General features: G+C 35.5%; 2 protein-coding genes across 2 annotated transcripts in view; one reads left to right on the forward strand and one right to left on the reverse strand.

Annotated features, from left to right (window-relative positions):
- Window positions 1–7857, reverse strand: part of LOC136805767 (kinase D-interacting substrate of 220 kDa B-like) — a 30450-nt gene extending 22593 nt beyond the window's left edge. The window contains exon 1 of the mRNA XM_067062323.1: window positions 7701–7857. The gene's annotated coding sequence lies outside the window, so the exon portion shown is untranslated. The remainder of the gene's footprint in view (window positions 1–7700) is intronic.
- A 67-nt stretch (window positions 7858–7924) lies between these two features.
- LOC136805769 (pre-rRNA-processing protein TSR1 homolog) lies at window positions 7925–22591 on the forward strand. Its single transcript, XM_067062327.1, has 21 exons — window positions 7925–8151; window positions 14240–14394; window positions 14600–14709; window positions 15020–15095; window positions 15185–15301; window positions 15410–15474; window positions 15561–15600; window positions 16196–16306; window positions 16638–16748; window positions 16917–16976; window positions 17138–17291; window positions 18712–18902; window positions 19217–19246; window positions 19403–19479; window positions 19809–20052; window positions 20274–20384; window positions 20584–20646; window positions 20947–21030; window positions 21323–21554; window positions 21907–21981; window positions 22314–22591. Exons 1-21 carry the CDS (start codon window positions 8043–8045, stop codon window positions 22505–22507), a joined length of 2409 nt encoding a protein of 802 aa, XP_066918428.1. The 5' UTR covers window positions 7925–8042; the 3' UTR covers window positions 22508–22591.
- Window positions 22592–22778: the final 187 nt, after the last annotated feature.

A 22778-nucleotide genomic window follows, 5' to 3' on the forward strand; every position in this document is an offset into this window, starting at 1 on the left:
TTTTAGATTTATTTCCAAAAAATTAGACCACCACCCTTTTTAGTACTAACTTTTCTCCACAACCGGATTTTAATACCACCCTTTCAGTACACTATACTAGTTGTTTTTTTATCAGATAAGTTTAGAAACCACCCGTATAGTGCACCGTTTAAATTTCTTTTCAGCCAGATAAGTTAAATTGCCACCATTTTAGTACTTTTGATAGGCTTAGTACACTGTACTAACTTTCTTCTTTAATGGCCAGGGCTTGACACCACCCTTTCAGTACACTGTACTAACTCTCTTCTATGGCCGGGGCTTTGACACCACCCTTTTAGTACACCGTACTAGCTTTTTCATTGTATTTTTCTCAGAGGACCACCCTTTTAGTACACTACTAACTCAATTTAACCTAAAAAATACACCACCCCACCAGCTATGGGTCAGTACACTGACTCGGTACCCCCTGCTGGATAAGCACCTCAAAAAAATTCCCGATGAACCCCAAATTCGTGGTTATACAGGGTGCAGGAGAGTTGACTCAAACTCAATTTTAGACATAAATTCTCTCTGCTGATCCATTTTTCCTTCATGAATTGTGGATTTAACGAAGATTGTGGTGTGGATCAAAAGATTCTAGGCTTGAAGACAACCAAGAGTAAGTAACCAAAAGTAAGGAAAGGGTTTGTTTCTACCAAAATTTTTGTGTCTACTTACGAAACTGTCTAGCTTTCTGAAGCTTTTTTTTCAACTACCTGAGGTCCTGATCTTTTTCTGCTAGAAAAGTGGTAGTGGATTGCTAATTGATAAGTAACTAATGTATAATTGATCTAGTTGATGTGTATATAATAAAGATTTAAAGGTTTACAGGCCACTGTGAAGACAGATGGGCCTCTATAAATCACTCGTACTTTTCACAATGATCTTTTTAAAATAGGTAGAGTTTTTTTCTCGGGCTCTCGGTTTCCAGTTCGTGTTGTCTGCTTTGATCTGAGAATTCATTTTTTCGGCTTCCTTACACCATTCTTTGATCATTTGTCTTTCATTTTTGGTCAAATCCTCTGTCGCTCAGTAAGGAAAGCCTTTTTCTTTTGTTATTGCTTGCAACACTGTGTTCTTCTCTTCTTCGTTTGTGACTTTGATTGGTCGGTATCTCCCTTGATCTTTCCTTTCTTTTGTAAATTTCCCAATCCGCTGTGTCTCGGTAATCTTTATATTCCTCAGACAGAGCCACCAACCGGTAATTTTATCATGGATAAATTATTAACACATATATACCTTAGGAAAGAAATTTTTGCGAGAAGAAATTTTCGCGGAAGAAATTTTCGCGGAATTTAATTTTGCGAAACAAACCAAAATTGTTAAATCGTGAAATTAAATTCCGCGAAATTTGAAATTGTTTTTCTTCTTCTTTTATTTTGTTGTTTTTGACCAGGTGTTACCAAAAAAGATGGACACAATTGATTTTTAAGCATTATAACGTGTATTTTTATCAAATATAAACAAATATAAACAACTCCGTGATGGTTAAAAGTTAATCTAAGTTGATAACTTCTTCTCAATCGCAAAATTAAATTCCGTGAAACTTTTGAAATCGGCTCATTCGCTAAATTAAATTCAGCGAAATTTGCCATTTTGAAACTCTGATTTGCAAAATTAAATTCCGCGAAAATTTCTTCTCGCGAAAATTTCTTCCCTTAAGGTAATTGATATCTACGTGAGCGTGACCATTAAACAATCATTCAGAACACTAATAGTGACGATCTATTAAAATTAGTCGTTTGTTTCTTATAAAAAACCGTTTAGAAACCAAAATTTCATGCTCTATAAATATTCTTTCATATTCAAGACTTCGTGAGCAAAAAAAACATCTATCTCATCAAAATATTGAGTAATTTAGCTAAGAACATTGATGTATGCTTATTAATAGTGATTCTTATAGATAAAAATGCGCTTTTAGAGCTGAAAAATTCGTTTTATACAAAAATCTGCTGAGCTATCTTTTACCTATTTTCATTCAAAAAAATTAGAAAAAATTAATGATCCAATTTTTTGAAGTCCAAACAACCTGTTTTTTAGCCGTTTTTTTACCCAAATTTGCCCAAAAACATTTTTTTTTGAAAATTGGGGTCCGTCACATTCGAGGGTTTTTTTTGTGCAAAAAATAATAAAGAATGAAACAGGCAATCTAGAGAAAAGCTAATACCTAAGTAATTGATAATGTGCTTATAAAAAAATATCAAATTTAGCCAGTTTTTCTACAAAAACACGCCAAGCAACCAAAGGTTCATGTCTAAACACATATATTCTTTAAAAGTAAGCCCTCATGAGAAAAAAAACATCTATCTCATAAAAAAATTTAGTAATTTGACTAAGAACATTGATGTATGCTTATTAATATTGATTCTTATAGATAAACATGCGTTTTTTAAGCCAACAAAATTTTTTTGCAAAAATCTGCTTGAGCCATCTTTCACCTATGATGGTACCCTACTTTGATACAAAAAATCAGAAAAAATTAATGATCCAATTTTTCACAAAGTCCAAAAAACCTGTTTTTTAGCTGTTTTTTGGCTCAAATTTGCCTAAAAATTTATTTTTTCGAAAATCGGGCTCCGTCACATTCGAGGGTTTATAGTTATGCATCTTTGTGCAAAAAATCATAAATGATGAAAGCGCCAACCTCAAGAAAAGCTGGTAACTAACGAACGAACATACAACGGTTAATTTATAGGACCTCCACAGGAGTAGGTCCAAAAAACATTGAAGCTGACGGGCCAGACCGTATAGAGGACAAGACTTTAACACCCCTGCCTCTTACAGGCTTTTTTTTTGTAACTTTAATGAACGTCTCTAAACCTCAGTTTATCCACTTGCATTTTTAGTCACTTTAACAAACATCTCTAAACCTCAGTTTATCCACTTGCTTTTTTAGTCACTTTAACAAACATCTCCTAAACCTCAGTTTATCCACTTGCTTTTTTAGTCACTTTAACAAACATCTCTAAACCTCAGTTTATCCACTCGATTTTTTGACACTTTAACAACGTCTCTAAACCTCAGTTTATCCACTCGCTTTTTTCTTCACTTTAACAAACATCTCTAAACCTCAGTTTATCCACTCGATTTTTTGACACTTTAACAACGTCTCTAAACCTCAGTTTATCCACTCGCTTTTTTCTTCACTTTAACAAACATCTCTAAACCTCAGTTTATCCACTCGCTTTTTTCGTCACTTTAACAAACATCTCTAAACCGCAGTTTATCCACTCGCTTTTTTCTTCACTTTAACAAACATCTCTAACCTTCAGTTTATCAATTGTTTTTTTCGACACTTTAACAACGTCTCTAAACCTCAGTTTATCCACTCGCTTTTTTCTTCACTTTAACAAACATCTCTAACCTTCAGTTTATCCACTTGTTTTTTTCGACACTTTAACGAACACCTCTAAACCTCAGTTTATCCACTTGCTTTTTTTGTCACTTTAACGAACATCTCTAAAACTCAGTTTATCAAAAGAAGAGTCGTGACGTAGATGTAGCCGTTTAAGTCCTGATGACCTGATGACCTAATTTTTTTTTAATTTAGCAGAACTCTGTCTCGGGAATACACCTATATACTTCTAAAAGTAATATATAAAGCTTCCACATTTCACATATCGCACCAATGCAATGCAAGGTCTTTTGATTTCATTGATTTTTGCAGACCATATCTATGATGATATGATAAACCAGACGCCCGCGCTCGATAGGATCGATCATCGGAACGGCTTGATGACGGATCGATATGTGATCGATGGATTACTTAACGATCCGGATAGGAGATCGATGGAAGATTCAGCCATTAAAAAGTCTTGAGTATCGGTCCTTCGTTGATCCATTATCGAGCTAGTATAGACCTTTTTTCAAAGAGGCCACCCTCTGTTGAATAATTATGTAGTCCAGCAGAAAAACAATGATAAAACCAGGCATAATTATTACAATATGCATGATACAGTAATTATGCATGGCTCTATCATTGTTTTTATGGCTGGACTACATAATTATTCAACAGGACGTCCTCTTTGAAAAAAGGTCTATTTCAAAGGTCTATTACTGCGATGAATTCAAATCGCTTGCAGCCAACACTCCATCTAAATTTTCTGCCTTTCACCTGAACATTGCTTCACTTTCAAAACATTTTGACGACCTTGAAGATTTGCTTGCCCTCCTCAATTCTAAATTTAGTGTCATAGGGATTTCAGAAACCAAAAGCCTTGTTGACACCGAAACAGAAAGTCCTCTCAAAAAAAAAGAGGATTTTGCTATACCAGGTTACGAAAAGTTTTTTACACCAACTGAATCTTCTAAAGGTGGAGTAGCCTTATATATTTCACACTCTTTCTCTTACAAACCTAGGACAGACCTAGACCAAGTTTGCTATTCTTCATGTAGTCTTGAATCATGCTTTGCTGAAATTATCCTACCAAACAGTACCAATATCATTGTTGGTACTATATATCGCCATCCAAAAATGGTTGGCTTCAATCAAGATTTTCTAAAACCTCTGCTTAGTAAAATTTCTTCTGAGAAAAAGCAACTCCTCCTTCTTGGAACTCAATCTTAATCTTTAAAATGGGATGATCAAAAAATGTCCTTCATGGTCCTCGTTCTAATCTTATACTTCCACAGATCCTTTTTCCAAACAAGAATAACTGAGGGACTCAAGGACTCTCATTGAAATATTATTTACCCTCTATATGGAACGTTCTGGAAACATATGCTTTTCCATATAGATCATCTCCCCAGTTTGTCTCTTTCCTCATTTGAAGGTAAGTTCCCGGGGAAGATAATACTTTTTTTCAGCAAGATGGTCTCGTTTCAACCGAGAAAATTTTTTCTGGATTTTCTTGAAGTTGTTGGGACCCCCTTTTTTTGAGATTTGGTCATAATCCAGACTCCTGTTTCAATATTTTTAATGACAGAATGAAAGTACTTGTAGAGAGACATTACCCACGTCAAACTTACCAAACGTCAAGTTAGATCAAAAACAAAACCATGGATAACGCCAGGAATTTTGAAGTCAATCAAAAAACGTGACCACTACCAACAAACACGCAAGGCTAAAACTAAGGAGTCCAAGATCGACTCTATGAATTATATCGAGGTATCGAAATATGATAGTCACTTTGATAGACGTAGTAAAAAAACCACTACATCAGATATTTTGATTTCCATTCTAAAACTCTAGAAAAGTCTGGTCTGGTGTTCGCGATATATCTCAACAAGGGCTAACTCAGAGTCACCCATTTCAATCATCACAGGTGACTCTTTGACATCGATCCTGAGAAAGTAGCCAATTCCTTCAATGATTTTTTCACTATAGCTGCTTCATCGTGAAAAAAGCCGCCTTTACCAATCACTTCAGTATTCATGAAAGATCCAAATCTGCTTCCATTCTCTTAGCACCAACCACTAATCAGAAATGCGAAGTGATTGGCTCTTTCTCAATAATAAAGCAAGTGGTCCTCATAGTATTCCTATAAAAATCTTCACTTTAAGACTTGAATTCTGGCCAATATCGGCGCTGATAAACTATCCTTTCTCAGTGGATTTTTTCCCTACTCTAAAATATCCAAAGTTGTGCCTGTCTTCAAAACACAAGGTTCTCCCTTGAAGTCTCTAATTATAGACCAATTCACTTTATCTAACATTGAAAAAATTTTTGAGAAAGTGATGTACTCACGTCTTTCTGATTTTCTTGAAAACCATAATCAAATCTACTCTGACAATTGGTTTCGTAAGGCTCACTCACTGAGCATAACTCATTAAATTGCGACGTATCCGAAACTATCTTGACAATGGTGGGTTTGCCTGTGGTGTATTTGCGATCTACAAAAGGCTTTCGACACAGTTGATCACGAAATCTTACGAAAAACTCGATCACTACGGAGTCAGGGCATTGTAATGACTGGTTCCGATCTTACCTCACTAAGCGCTCCCAGTATGTTTCTCTTTCAGGCTCAAATTCCCTTTTAAAATCTATTAACATGGAGTTCCTCAGGGTTCAGTCTTGGGTCCTCTGCTGTTCTTGTTGTATATAACGATCTTCACCGCTGTATAAGAACCTCGAAACATATCATTTTGCTGATGATACTCATTTACTAAATTTTTCAAAAAATGTATGGAGTCTTTGTGGGGAGGGTTAATGCTGATCTCAGAGTTTTAGTCAGCTGGCTTAATGCCAACAAAAATTTCTTTGAATGCTAGCAAAACTGAGTTTGTTATTTTTCGTTCCCCTTGGAGACAGATGGACTGTATTCCAAGAATTAAGCTTTGTGGGAAAATTCTATCACCAAGTAAGAGTGTGAAGTATTTGGGTGTTCACCTTGACAATCATCTAAACTGGAAGGTTCATACTTCTTTCGTTGCTGCTACATTGAGAAGGGCAAATGGGGCAATATCCAAACTTCGTCACTATGTTCCAATTCACATCCTTCTAAACATTTATCATGCAATTTTTGCTTCTCATGTTCGCTATGCTAGTCAACTCTGGGGACTGTGTGACCAATACTGTCACACATAGAATTCTTACTCTTCAAAACACTGCACTAAGACTCATGACCTTTAGTGAACCAAGAACTTCTGCCACTCCCCTGTTTGCTGAACTTAAATTACTCAAAATCTTTGATCAGGTTGAAAGTAATGAATATCTTATTATTCAAAATACCTCCAGGGTAATCTTAATCTTCCATCTGGTCCCTCAATCACACTTAATTTTGATGAAATTGATCACAAAACTGGCACCAGGGGCAAAGCGCAACTACTAAAACTTTCAACGGTCAAAAACCACAAATTTTTGACTAACTCTTTCTCTCGTCTTTCGTCAAAACAATGGAATGAGTTACTAATAAATCATCCTGACACTGATTTTCACAACCTTGATACTGATGAACTAAAATCTTTAGCTACAAAATTCTATTTAAACAAATACAAAGCTGAAAACGAATAATCTTTGTGTGTGTGTGTGTGCGCGTAATTGTGTGTGCATGAGCTTAGTGTGTTTTCCCAGGGTGGGAGGGGGTGGGTAACAGGAAGAACTTTATAGATAAACTACTCAAAGAAATTTTCATAAAATAAAAGTAAAAATATTTCTTATATTCATTATTTTGTGTCACTATTAATATTATGATAATCGTTTATTCATTTGTTCTTTAGTTCTGTAATAATTTTTCAGTTTCTTCTAGGTTCCCCATTGTATTAGAGAAATCTATTTTTTTTTTTGTAAGGGGTTATCCTGCTGTGTTGCAGCGAAAAAATATATTCAATTCAATTCAATCGAGTATACCGATTCGTCATTGATCGTTAATTGATTTGTTATCGATTGTAAATCGAGTATGAGTCGATAGGGTCGATAAGATCGATAAAAGATCGATCATAGATTGATAAATAATTGATAACTAATCATAAGCTTAAAAAAATCTTGAGTATCGATCTCCTATCCGGATCGTTAAGTAACCTATCGATCACATATCGATCCGTCATCGAGCCGTTCCGATGATCGATCCTATCGAGCGCAGGCGTCTGGGATAAACAAAAAATAACGACTTAAAAGATTTTAAGAAAAAAAACATACCTAACTACTACAGACTGACAGACAGAATAACAGAATACAAGTACTATTTAGTTAAAGGTCACTTTTTCTTTTTCAAAAAAAAAAAATTAGCAAGCTCAAAATATACCTCAAATCTGAAACATTAGATTGCATTTTTAATTCTTTCGTTGTGACTGTTCTGTTCTTTCCTACTTCACTGTTCTTCCAGGTTCTTCTCTTCCCGTTTTTCACTTTTTTGAAAGGTCCACACTTTCGAAACACCCTGATGGAGGGTAGTTTTGTTTATATGAACTTTGCCGCAGAGGTTTTTACCAGGACAACTAACTTTCTTCCTCTGAGTAACAGAAAGCGAAAGAACTTTTCTATAGAATTCATCTTAACTTTTTCATCCGCCGCGTCTAAAGAAGAGAACTTTGCTAGGCTAGAAAAACAAATTCACGTGCTTTTTTTCAAAGAAAAATGTGAAAAAATGGCGACTGATCAAAACACTCACAAATCTGGACCTCTCAAGCAACAGAACAAATCCCACAAGCATGGTCGTCACAGAACCAAAGGACAAGTGGATAAGTCTCACAAAGGTATTATTTTTTAATGATAAATCTCTTTTACCACCTCTAAATAGGAACATAAGATGAAAATATAACAATTATATATATATAACTCCATTTTCGTACAGAGGCGTAGTGGTGTAGTGGTTATCGTGCTTGACTTCTGTCCAGGAGGCTCGAGTTCGATACCCACCGTGGCACTACGATTCACTTGGCAAGTGAATGCTCCTTCGCCCGGGTCAACCCATGCCATGTGGGGGGAATTGGGTACCATAACTCTGATACAAGAGTATGGGTAGATATTTCAGACATTGTGGTGTGCCGTGACACTCAGGAGGTTCTACACCTGCGAGGACATCCGTTCTCCCGTGTAGTTCGAGTGTCGTGGTATACACCATGGCTCGGCAGCTCGCATCTGCAGGGTTGCAATGTCTGCTTGCGCTGTGATTCCTACTCCATCGTGGGTAGGACCCATTCCGATGCATCGGAGGGCATATCTATCTATCTATATCTATCTATTTTCGTACAAATAAAAAAAGACCAAACAGAGCAAGTGGCAAGGAAGGGGAGTTTTTCAGACGTCTGACACTTTCAAGTCTGTCCGTAAAAAAGTCTGGTAATACTTTTGACGGATGCACCAGTCTTCTGAAACAGATTTTGTCTGACAACGAGTGATAGAAAGAATTAGTGTTTCAGCAGAAATAACAGCAGCGTGCTGTACTAGCCAGCCAAATAATTTTTTGCACAGTGCAAGGAATAAGCTCGCCCGTACTTTACACAGGCTTGTTAAAAAACAGTTCATTTATGAAATAAATTTGTTCTTTAAGTTTAGTTGCAATTAGAAAACACATTTGCTGTGGGGCAGAGTGAGAGAGTTCATCAATCAGTCAGGAGTTCTATCCTAATTAAGCATATTTTTTTCGATCGCACAGACTTTCTTAATAGACCTTTTCGCCTTTGCGTCCGCCATATTGAATTGTATGCAAAAATACAGGAACGAAAATGCCGTGGTTGGATTTAGTTGGAATGTATGCAAAACATATGCAAGTTTACACAAAGATTAAAAAGACAACAGAGCATCTTATAAATAAATATTATAATCATTAGAACAATAAAAGATGGAATTTCTTAATCCAAAAGGAAATATTTACAGAACAACAAAAGCCTTTTAGGAATTTATTCTTAAAGACATTGCATATTCTGTTTTCATGCCATTAAGAAATTCCACGAAGACGGAGTACACACATCAAACTTTCAAAACACGCAAACTGAAAGCAGTAATTATGACGTCACACTTTATCAATGTTTTTGATTTGATCATTTGGCGGCTCTATTCCCAGGAGAATAATTTGCCGTCAGCCGAATAAGGATTGTTTTTTACCTTCGCGGGTGATTTTTCAGTTTGAGATTCTGTCTAATGTTATGGTCTTTTGAAGTGCTTGTTCTAAGAGATGAGTGAATATAATTGTTTTTAGTTTTCAAGAGAAGCAAATTTAATCTTTCTTCTACAAGATTACACTTTAATATAATGCCAATTATGCATGTAAGTTTTTATTTAATACTTTCTTTTTGCATATGTTTTGCATACTTTCTAAGGGAATTTCACCACGGCAATTCGGCAACCATAATTTTTGCATACAATTCAATATGGCGGACGCAAAGGCGAAAAGGTCTATTAGACCTCCTAATTAAGAATATATATCGAATTTCCAGTTTTTTTCAAAAAATACAAATTTCCGCAGATTCCTATCAGCCTCCAATGATAGAATTTAGTGTGTAGAGCAGATTTTGAAAGTTTGATACAGTAATATGGATAGAGTCGTGAGTTATGACATTTAGAAAAATGTTCTATTACCCGCGACAAAAACGCGTATAAAACGCGGGTGTATTGCCCTATCTACACCGTAGCAGATAAACATTTATAATGTAGCACGGGCTTTAATATTCCTAATTAAAATTAGAACTAACGTGCCTAATTAGGCAGATTTTTACTTATGGCGTCATTTTGAAGCCCTCCGCCCAAATTTTGTTTTGATTTTTGGCTCAATATATCATCTTTGACCTGCTCTATCTATTGCTCATAGTTAGAATTTGCGGATTTTGTTTGTTGGTGAAGAATCTGAATTTTAAAAATTATATTCTTAATTAGGATTGAAAAACAAAGGGATAATCCTAATTAAGAAAGTCCGTGCGATCGAAAAAAACTTGCTTAATTAGGATAGAACACCTGACTGTCAATCGGTGACAAAGTATGGGAATGGGTGATATTTAAAAGATAAAAAATTGAGCAACCAGAATTGGCAAAATTATTTGTTTTTTGATTTTGGGTAAGCCGCTGTTAGACAAAAGAAGAGGTTCGCTAATGATAACAGATTGCCACATTTTTCGGACAAAATAGCAGTGGCCTGTTTCAATTTCATCTAGATTCAGACTGTTTTGCTGTTGGACTAGAGTGTCGGACTAGTGAGATGTACTCGCAAGAAAAGGCACAGGAAAAAAGTGGAGTCGTAGAGAGGTAGGAAGTTGAAGAATAGTGATATCCAGAACGTAAACTATTTCACAGTCCAGTTTTCATGTTTTATCTATGGTTTACAGTTCTGTCGTTTCCAACCATGGGCAATCAAACCAGGGAGTTCTCGAAAGTGTGTCAAAATCTAGTCTGTCCGCAAAAAAATACATTTGACGGTTGCTTGCGGGGGTTTTCCAAAACAGATTTTGTCCGACAACAAGTGGTTGAAAAGAAAATATTTCAGTAAAAACAACAGCAGCACAGTGCAGGGAATAAAGCCTGTTCGTCTTTTACACAGGCTTATCAAAAACGTTTTTTAGTTGCAATTAGAAAACACATTTGCTGTGGGAGGGAGAGATTTCACTGATTCGTGACAAAGTAGAGGAATGGGTGATATTTAAAAAGACAAAAACTTGAGCAAAATAGTTAGTTTCTAAGACGTCTTAATTTTGCGCTGCTAGACAATAGAAGAGCCTCGTAAATTATAAAAGATCGTGCAAATATTTTCAGACAAAAAAACAGTTGAAGCAGACAACCTTCTGGGTTGATTCAGTTTCATCTGGATTTAGACTGCTGTTTTGTTGTGGGACTAGAAAGTGTCGGACTAGTGAGATGTAACCATCAAACCAGTCAAACCATATCGAATGCAATCGAATCTCGTCGAAATATTACCGAAACTTTCAGAATTGATTGATATTTGATTGCATTCAACTGAGGTTTGATTTGATTTTATTCTCTATTAGGATTTGAGACTGCATTGGTGACCATCAAAAATTGTTTTGTTTGCATTGTAACAGGTGTTATAATGCATGCGGGTGGTCAGAAAGATGCAGGAGTTGTTTTAAATGCGCCAGAGAGTTAATTCATTTTTGCAGGGGTGGGTGACATGACGACCAGTAAACCCCGGTGCGTCAGCAGGGTCGTGTGAAATGAACAGAACAATTTTTCTATGATCGCCAGTGCAATTTAAAAAGGGCTATTGCGTTTGACTGCTGAAGCTCATTTTTCAAATTTTTCAACTACTTGGTGTCGGCCCACTTACCGTAAATTGGCCTAATTTTGACAACCCCCATCAAATTTCCACTCGCTTCTTCAAACAGTTAGTCAAACTAAGAAATCAAGCTTTCTGAAATGACAACATCAGTCATCTATGTATTTGAAACACCAAGGACAGTTAGTCACACTAGCGTCCCGCTGAAATGTGCCGCAAAACTTTTAAAGAGATTCATGAGAAATTCCTTTTTTATTTGACGTCAGTTAGTCAACACGCATTTTGTGTAGTTCTTCAAAAATGGTTGAAATTTAGCAAAATCAAAAACATGAACGAAAAAACCGACAAAAAGCAAGAAAAACAACCATTTGAAGAAGCTAAACAAAACCAAACATGCACTCTCACCTCCTGCTCAGATGACGATGACCAAAACCGTCTAAAATGCCGAAAATGCCACCGCATGGTACACTACGAGTGCACACAGTTACCGCTTTATCAGCTGCAAATTTTTGCCAACACTTATAACGAACAAAATCTATGTCAGAATTGCGTGCGGATAACACGATCTCTAATGAGTAAAATAGGTGAGAACTCGTATCATATGATGCAGAGGGAGATTGAGAAGAAGGACGACGTCATTAAAAAGCTCAACAACCAGCTAGCCAAGAACCGCAGCCTTAAGAACGATATCGAAAACATCTTAACCAATAAGATGGCTGACTTTGAAATAAAAACCAAGCAGATTATAAAAGAAGAAATAAAACTAACGACGAATTACATAGAAAAATCATCAGAAAAAACATACGCTGAAATAACTAAGAAACACAAGGATAATATCAAATCAGCAGTGAGAGAACACCAACAAGAAAACAAGAATGAAGACAGAGACATCGAATCAAGAAAACGAAATATTATTATACATGGAATGGTGGAATTAGAGGTAGATAACAAAGAGGAACAACAGGAACAAGACAGAATAGATATTGAAGGTATACTAGGTAACATTGGCGTCCAAGATATCAAACCGTCCCACCATCATCGCATTGGACAAAACAGAAAAGGGCTACATTGGCGTCCAATCAAGTTGATCTTAAAAAGTATAGAGGAAAAAGAACGTATAATGCAAAATCTGCATAAGCTGAAACGATTCAATGAAATTGGTGGCTTTAGCATTACAGACGACTTCACCATCAACGAAAGAAAAATTATTAAAGATATGTGCCAAAAGGCGAATAAGATGAATTTAAAAAATGATGATTTCGTTTGGCATGTAAGAGGAAGCCCTAGAACAAACCTTCGCCTAGTTCGAAAACCTAGGACAAAGACCAAAACAACGTCTTCTCTGCCCATATCTTCTGACGACTGGACGACAGATGAAGAAGTAGACAATATTTATAAATCTAAATTATTTCGTAGAGGTCGATAGACCTGTGAAATATAATTCTATGAATGATGAAAAAATAAACCAGCGCTTTTTAATGAATTTAACATTTTCATAAACTATGAGAAATTAAACTAAACTTTGAGCATCAACTTGCTGCTTTATCATTCATGCTTTTTGCAAAGTTGTTAATTGTGATGAGGAGTTGCAATTCACAAGATATGTTAGGGTTGACATCCATACACATCTTGCTACTCATCATGATATTTCCAGAAACAAGTCTATTATTAATATTGGACCTACCACGGAGGTCCTTTAAATTAACTGATGCTTATCGGTTAGTTGGTTAGTTTGTTTGTTATGAGCTTTTCTCAGAATTGGCTCATTGATTTTTTGCACAGTGATGCAAATTGGTGATTCCCAAAAAGTGACAGAGCTCGATTAAAAATAAAAATTGGGGGGGGGGGCAAATTTGGGTTAAAAAGTGCCTAAAAATGGGGGTTTTTGGACTTTGTGTGGGCAAGGTTCTCTAAAAAGTGGTAATCTATTTAAGCTGTTCACTACACTTTTTTCCTCTCTTGCTATTTCAGTGCTGCAAATAACGGCCGGTGACTGGTAATTACCGGTCATTTTGTAGTTTCTACCGGCCAATTTGAAGTTCAATCTTTCATTTTGTCCGGTTAAAATTTAAAGACTAGAGGCTTAGATGAATACTTAATAACGTTTCTTAAAAGAGGAATAGATTTTGAATTAATACATGTGTTTAGCCAATCTGAAGGGCTACTTAGACTACACAATATATTGACAAACGATATTCGACAATATGGTTTGCGGACCGTAATGTACGAAGTAAACAACAGGTACTCTATCCCCCTTTATTGTTGGAATATTGCAAATCGAGCTGACAATAAATTGCGGACACCTTTTCAATATATTGCCGACATTCAGCAATATATCATCAATATATTGCCTGACAATATATTGTGTAGTGTATGTAGCCCTTAAAGGTCATTTCAGACTTTTCTAATGCTCAAATTATTTTCGTGGCACTCAAAAAATTACCGGCCAACTGAAATTTCCTTATTTGCAGCACTGTATTTGTTCTATTTTTATCTGATTCCCATCATCAGGTAGGTCCATCCAGCATGTTGCTTGTTTATTTTGATCTTACTTATCCATTATAAATTCCATGAAAACTGAAAGCATGTTTAAAGAAAAAATTATTGTCTTTTTCTAGGGAAAGTTGATGTAAAATCTCTTTCAAAGAAGAATAAAAATTTGGACAAACAGCAGAGAAGGCACCAAGCTAAGCAAGTTCGTAAAAATAAAAGGGAAGAGGTTTTAGAGAAAAAAAGAAAACTTGGCACAGAACATTCACCACCTCATCTTATTGTAAGTTCTTTTAAAAATGATTATCTTCCTACCTTTCAAAAAGAAAATAGAACTTAAAAGTCTAAAGTGAGATATATACTATAATTCCGTATTTTTGAAATAGGAGATATTAGACAATTTTATATACCACCCAGTACCACCAGCTAAATTAATTAAGTAACATTTTATGTTATTTTATTAAATTAGAACCCATGCTTCCTTACAGGTAATATTCCCTCTTTCAAGTAATTGTAATTGCGAAGAAGCACTTGAATATTTGGTTGAAAGTGATGATACAATAATTCCTATAAGAAATGAAAATACAACTACAATAATGTAAGTAATGTCACATGATATCTCAAATATTTGTGGTGGATAACTGTAGAGCATTTGTCTTGCAGTCCAAGGGTTGTTGGTTTGACCCCCCCCCTCACTGCAAATTCAAGGAATGGAGTTACCTCCCAGATCTAGTACAAATAGGAAAGCGGATATGCTTCCTTACTCCAAGCTCCACAGACAGCCATCAAATGAATATAAATTCTTACTTCTTTTCAATTTTCTCAATGTCACTTTACTTTCTAACTGTTATTTATCATGATTTTACTGTCAAATTAAGCTTGGGAGTATATATAATTTTCTCTTTTAGATCACCAAGACATCGACAAAGATTTCAAGTCATAATACCACAAAGAAACTTTTTTTCTGTGTTGAATGCAGCAAAGGTATAACAAAGTCGATACTCTGACCAAATATTTTTTACAGAACCTGGGTTGAAATTAGGGTCTTCACACTTCACTTATTTAAATTTTAGGTTGCAGATTCATTCTTGTTTCTCCACCCAGCAAATAATGAAATTGATGAAATTGGTCAAAAATGTCTGACATGCATACTGGCTCAAGGATTACCAACAAATATTCACGCTGTTCAAGTATGTCTGATTTTATCTTTTTAGATCATTGTAGATATTTATTGTGAATTTATACAGCAATATCCGATTTTCAAATTATTAACTGAATGAATGAAAAATCTTTTTTAGGGCCTTCGGAATGTCAAAAAGCAAGGAGATGTCAAGAAAAATATTCAAAAGTCACTGGAAAAATGGTAAGTGGTTTTAAATCTATGTAGGAAGACTTTTTCAGATCATAAATGTTATATAGTATAATCTTATCTTAATTTTGTTTTTTTAGGATGCCCTCAGTGAAACTTCATTCATTGGATAGTAAGCAGGTAAGATGAGGGGAATGGAATATCTTTTGTAACGTTTTAACATTTACATTTTTTAGATGTTATTTTATAAGATCCCTAAACTAAATTTATTTTGAGGCTGATACCATAGAAAATTGACCTCTGACAAAAAGTAATGACCCTGAGCTTGTGAGGGTAACAGGTTTGTTTCATAGGAGGAGTCAATAGATTGTTTATTTCTTGGCTTAAAAAAAACTTTTTCACAATTTCCAACATTATTACACAATAACGTTTTTTTTTCTATGCCTTTCTCCTTAAACCAAAAAAGTACCTTTGCCCTGTACTTCAAATTTTCAAATAAACCCCAACTAAAAAATGCCAATCTGGACTATTTTGACAAGATAGGGTGGCATGCGTTGCTTCTAGTTCTAAAAATTAAGCAATCTCGTTATGCCTGACACTACATAGGTTAAAAAGATTGCATTGCCCAAGAATGTCAATTGATCTCATTATCCCAAAACCTGTTACAAATCCTACATTATACTAATTTTCAATTTATTGCTCTAGCAGGCTCTAGAAAATTATTTACTTATCTTAAGAGAGTTTGCCCTCATTCTCAAATATGTTGCTTTTTTAGGATGGTGAGCTAGTACTCAGACTTTTATCGAACCAAAAACAGAAAAGAATTTTCTATCGAGAAAACAGGCCTTACATAGTTGCTGATAAAGTTCAATTCGAATCCAATCAAGTAAGTCAAAGAAAGTTTACTTATAATTTCAAAAATGAAAAGGGTGTCTACTTTAATATTGGTTTGTCTTTGTGATCATCCACTAAGGTAGTACCATCAACATCCCATTTAACTTTTTCTCTGCTTATATAGGCTATTTTGCCTAGGGTCGTTTGATAAAGTCTTTGATAGGTTGGGTGTCTATTGAAGCAGTAGAAGTTGGAGTGTCATTTTCTTGTGACATTGCGGTGACTAAAGCTGACTGAAAAATTCAATTGTGTCAGTGCAACACGTTCTTGTGTCACCTGTTACATTTTCTCTTTTCACATTCATCCTCACATTATCATTTTAGGACGATGAAAGCAAAGGCACTTTGAAGATATCCGGCTTTATAAGAGGACAATCATTGTCAGTAAATCGGTTGGTTCATTTGCCACAGCTAGGCGACTTCCAATTGAAAAAGGTTAATTTATAGAAAAAGTGCTTTTGTCTTTTCTTATATCTGGTGATTCAGTGTTGATCCTTTTTTGAAAACCCTTTTTCAAAGCTGAACATTTAGGAAGAAGGTATTGACACCAAGCATCAAACTAACTTGTGGATGCATAAATTTGAACTCTCTTTGTTCCTTTAGATTGACCTACCAAGAGATCCTTACTCAATGAAAAGAAAAGACTCAAATTCTAACAATATGGTTTGTAAACATGTCACTTTTTTCAATAGTTTTAACTGTTTTAAAATCTTCTATTTGATTAACCAATACTGTGAACCTAATGAAGTAGCTTTTATTTTTTGTAACACAAATGAATGGTAAAAATATCCCAAGGCTATAGAATAAATATTTCTTTTCTTCAGGAAGGTGATGAAGACAATTCTATGGAAGAGGATGTGAAAACAATTGCAGTTGCTGATCCATCCAAGCAAGAAACACTTGTCACTGAAGCTGAAGTTGATCCCATGGATGCTGAACAAACATGGCCTACTGAAGAAGAAATTAAACAAGCTCAAGGTTCTTCTATTTTTCTTTCCTATATAGTCTTCTTTAAACAAACACTGGGGTATTCGCGATATGGATTGATTTATGATATGCTATAATGCAGTATATATGTACATTATGTCAGCTGATTGGTTGCAAGTGACGTAGAATTTGGTATAAAAAAAAGAGGACATATATATAGTTTGGTAAAGGCATTGCCATTGTGCATACAAGAAAATTTCACTGACTGTGCATAGCGTCAGCCTGGGTTTAAGTCCCAGGCAAAAATTAGGTCCCCCTGAGTTTTAAGTCCCCCCAAAGATTTATGAAATTCTTTGTTAGCCCCCAGGACTTTTGACCCTAGACACTTTCAAAAAATTGATCCAGTAAAAAAGGGTTTTCCAATGTAAATTGCGTTCAGTTTATAGTAAAAAATATTTTTCAAATTTTTCAGATTCATGAGCTTCAATTTGAGTAATTGAAAGCCAACTATTAAGCTGAATTATTTTAACCGCCACATTAAGTGATGAGATTTTAGCTCCCCCCAAAACAGTGGTGTACTTCCAGCCCCCTTTTTTTTGGGAAAAATTTAGGGTGTAATCCCCCCAACCAGCAGGGGGAGGCTGACGCTATTCTGTGTTCACTAGGAGGTGATATTTTCCGTCTAGGGTCAGCATGTACGAGGTGTATATTTCTTTACTTGGTAGACCATTGAAATATGAGCATACCATTGAAGGATTGAGAATCTTAATGTTATAGTAGAGGGTCAACCCTTAGGACCCGTATCATCTTTCGTGGGACTCAACCGCATGTAATTGGTTCGAAAGTAGATAGGATTTTGTAACTTTTTTAAGAGGGGACCCGCAAATTAGCCCTGGCAAAACTTTTTATGGCTAAAAACCTGACGTCGTAGGTAAAACAAAACTCCTGACCCCCAAAATGAGTAAAAATTTGACGATTTTTCAAAGTCGAATAAAACGAAAATGATTGATACCATATCGTATAAAACATGAAATTCTGAGATGAAAAATGTAGACTACAACAAGTCCCACAAAAGTTGTACGGATCCTAGCTAAGAGTTGGGCCCCTACTATTACTCTTAGGTTCCAAATAAACGGGGGGGTTCGAATAAACGGGGGGGTTGGAAAATTTTCTAGATTTTAATAAACGGGGGGGACCTAATTGCCGGGGGGGTTGGAAATTGTACTTCTGAAACCCAAAAATAAGGTAAAAATAGACTAAAATCAGGCTATTTAGAGCAAAATAAGGGGCCTTCTCTTTGACAGCTGAAAATATTCTTAGAGATTAATAAACGGGGGGGTCCTAATAAGGTCCGGGGGGGTTGGAAAATTTTCGAAAAATTAACAAGCGGGGGGGCCCGTTTATTTGGAACCTAAGAGTATTCCATCAATCAAATAGATCAATAATTAGATTTTTTCATGTCTTTCAACAGATGAAGCAAAAGCACAAATGGAGACGGAGAGAAAGATAAAGCGAGTACCAAAAGGAACATCTGAATACCAGGCGGCGTGGATTGATGAGGATGATGATGATAGTGGGGAGAGTGAGTACGAAGATAGCGAGGACAGCGAAGAGGAGGACATGCAATATGCTCAAATGCAACAAAGTGACGACGAACAAGAAGTAAGTAAAACCTTCTTTCTATAAAATAGCAACTTTCTATTCTAATTTTTTATATATATTTGGGCACGTTTTGACAGTCTATGGATAAGGGGATCTTATTATGGATACTTGCTTAGATGAGTTTATAGAAGGTTCAGGTCATCAATTTCTACATGGAAACTGTCTGGATTACTTTCTCAGTCTTCCTGAGCAGAGTTTCTGTCTTCCTGAGCAGAGTATCTGTCTCACTCTTAGCTCTCCAAGAAGAGGTAGGCACCAATTACGCTTAAATGAAGTTATCTGATTCAGTTTTCAATTTCATTTATTTTTTTTAGGTTGCGCAAGATAAAGAAGAATTTGATACCGTAAGACTTCACACTTTTCTCGTCCAAGTTTTCATTCATTTGCTAGATTTATTCAGTCTTTATTGAGGCAAAGAACATTGCACGAAGTTGAATTAAATGAACTTTTACAGGCAGAGCTCCTACTCAATTTATACTTAATTTATTTCGGTATTGCAGATCAGTGTGGCTGCAACGACGGTGATCAATGATGAAAAATACGACGCTCAGTTCGATGAAGATGAAGAACAAAGACAGTAAAATAAAGTTTTTAAAGTTTTTCATTCCACAGTATTAAATGAAAATGCTTTAGCTCTTCTCTCCTCTTGCGAAAATGGAAATTGTAAGGGGCCTTCCTTTTTGACAGCTGAAAATATTCTTAAAAATTAATAAACGGGAGAGTCCTAATAAGGTCCGGGGGTTGGAAAGTTTTCGAAAACTTAACAAATGGGGGGGGCGTTTATTTGGAACCTATAAGAGTAGTCATTTCCATTAGAAAATCAACGGATCGGTTGAGTTTCAAGTTGCCACTCGGTAGAGTCTTAAATGAATTTCTACTGACAATTTTTTTGGTTTTATCACCCAGGTTAGAGAAATACAGAGACGAGCATGAGAATGAAATGTTCCCCGATGAAATTGATACTCCGCAAGATATCGATGCAAGGGTTCGATTTCAAAAATACAGAGGACTGAAAAGCTTCAGAACTTCTCCTTGGGATCCCAAGGAAAACCTTCCATTAGATTATGCACGGATTTTCCAGTTTCAAAACTTCAATCGCACGAAGAAAAGAATCATGAAACAATTACAGGATGATGAAGACTGTGCCCTTGTAAGATTTCCTTCTAATACAAATCATACTTCGTACTGTTGATAAATAATAAGCCCATCATTCATATGATTCAGTGAATGATTGCAGATTGAAATGAATATTTTTCTGATCCCTGTATTGAGTGTTTATTGTCACCCCTCCCCACTCTACTTTTGGGATGAATTTTCCTGAAATACTAATTGATCTAAGTAACTTCTTATTATCTCCTTCCATTACAACAGGGTGGTTGGTATGTGACTATACACGTTAAAGATGTACCAAAAGTGTATTACGAGAATAGAGATACTTCTGATCCTCTGGTTGTTTTTGGTCTCATACCTTACGAACAAAAGGTAGGTTTTTTTTATCGAATCTTTCGCTTTCATCCATTCACCCATCTTTGTTACTATTATTGTAATTTTGTACAGTTGTGTAGGTTAATTTTTACCATCTACTGACATTATCCAAACGTAGTTTAAAGGCAACTTATTGGGAATGGTATTGACGGATTTCAATGATCTCTTTTGAAAAACTTACGGCTGTTCTTTTTAGATGACAGTAATGAACTTCGTTTTAAAGAGACATCCTTCTTGTGGAGTACCCATCAAATCCAAGGTTTGTTTTCCTGTTTAACTAACTCTTGCAAATACTAAAATTACTAGACGGTAGGTTGGGATGGTTTATCCACACCTAGTTTCTTTAGCCAACCACATAAAAGTGGTGACAGTTTGAAAACGTTTTCTTATTAGGGCAATGATTCAAGATGGAAAGGAACTTTAGACTTTATACTTTCTGCTTCAATTATGTGGTTAAATAAATTATCATGTCTACTCTTGAATTATTAATAGACCTAATTTTCTTCGTCTCGTGTTTAAGAATGCTATAAGACGTAATTTTCTTTCTCGCTTTGTTTAGGAGCGCTTGATCTTCCACGTTGGATATCGAATGTTCAGTGCATGTCCCATTTTCTCCCAACATACCAACAGTGACAAGTTTAAGGTAAAGCGTCCTTGAAAACTTCTTTTATAGTGAAATAAAGCTTAGCAACCCGGCAGGTTGATAGTTCTTAAAGAAACTTTTTTACAAATACTTTACACTTTTGAATCGCTTTTCTCATACAACTTTTTCAACGTTTTCACCAAACCTAGCTTCCCCTTATGTCAAAATGTTACGACACTGACATTAACTCCCTCCATCGAAAGCAGAAATAGTTCTTACAAGCCTATTGTGCCATAGAAAAATAGAGTTGAAAAATTTGTTATGAAACAATTCTATTTTCTTGTACTTTCAGGGTGAAAGATTTTTACCGCATGATGCTGTTACCATGGCTACAGTATACGCCCCTATTTTCTTTCCGCCTGCCCCGGTGCTTGTGTTCACAGAGAATTGTGAGCTTCTTGCTACTGGTACGGTAGCTGGTTCAAATCCTGATCGTGTGGTCGTCAAAAAGATTGTATTAAGTGGACATCCCTTCAAAATCAATAAAAAATCCAGTGTCGTTCGATACATGTTCTTTAGCAGAGGTGAGTGTGGATTTTATACTCATTGATTAGGCTTTGGTACTCAATTGCGAAATATTTATTTGCGAAAATTATCAGTCAAGAATAGAGATGAATTTTTTTCTTCTCTATTCTGGACTGATATACCGCTCTACCATGATGGTATAGGGCACTTTGTTGAATCGGAAAGTCAGATTTGCAACTATATTTAATTACAATACAATGCAATAATTACATACAAAGAAAGAAGTAAAAATTTACAGCAAACTTTTAAGGATTTTTATACTGAACGGATTTAGAATGAAGCTGATCAAAATAAATACCCTCTCAGTTAAAACTTTCACAGTACTCAAGAAATTATTTTTCCTTTTTTCAGAGGATATATTATGGTTCAAACCAGTAGAAGTGTGGACGAAATATGGTCGCAGAGGAAACATCAAAGAAGCCCTAGGTAAACTTTTTTTACTATTTTCTGTTTATGTTTCAGTCAATTTCCTTCAAAGTTGTATTTGAACATTGGAAATTTCCGTTTCTTTGGATAGGGGAGGGTTGAAATTTAAAAGAATTCTTTCCCTACCTTGCAGATATGGAAAGGGCCTTTATGTGAAACCTTTAGCTGACCCCCTAAAGATTTATTTACTCGTAAAACCTCTAGGCCAACACATTGGGGGCCTTTCAATCTAAGAGTAAAATAAGTGAGAAAATTAAAAGGACGATATTGATTTTTTCTTTCAACCAAATTTTATTTCATCGAAATTTTATTGCTAAATATTTCTTTGATAGGAACGCACGGACACATGAAATGCGTGTTTGACGGTCAGTTGAAAGCACAGGACACTGTTTGTATGAACCTCTTCAAAAGACTTTTCCCCAAATGGACTTATGATCCTAACATTGATATTCGAAACTTCAAAATGATTACGTCATCATCAGTGATGACGTCACATGAGGACAATGAAGGTGATGTCGAAATGTGAGAGATTGGAAATAGTAATTTTGGTTACATGTGTAATAGATTATAATTGTTATAACATAAAACCCCTCCTCTGAATGGAAAAGTACTTATTCTGTGGCTTCTTAACTGATTTTCTTTCAATATTAATCCGTATTTTTACAAACTGATTATAGATAAAGGTAGAGACACCACTTCGAGCTATTTGGACTTGATTTGTATTCTTTTGAAAAATCTACTTGGAATCTTTAAGGAGTGTTACTGGTGAACAGTTATGTTTGATTTTGAACGATTCT

Source organism: Clytia hemisphaerica, unplaced genomic scaffold, assembly GCF_902728285.1.
Source record: "Clytia hemisphaerica strain Z4C2 unplaced genomic scaffold, Clytia hemisphaerica genome assembly, whole genome shotgun sequence".
NCBI lineage: Eukaryota > Metazoa > Cnidaria > Hydrozoa > Leptothecata > Clytiidae > Clytia > Clytia hemisphaerica.

Excerpts from the sequence above, each read along its gene's own strand:
- LOC136805769 (XM_067062327.1), top strand. The coding sequence starts at position 8,043 with ATGGCGACTGATCAAAACACTCACAAATCTGGACCTCTCAAGCAACAG. Across the intron at positions 16,749-16,916 it reads GCGACTTCCAATTGAAAAAG|ATTGACCTACCAAGAGATCC; the intron begins GTTAATTTATAG and ends TTGTTCCTTTAG. Across the intron at positions 19,480-19,808 it reads GAAGATGAAGAACAAAGACA|GTTAGAGAAATACAGAGACG; the intron begins GTAAAATAAAGT and ends TTTATCACCCAG.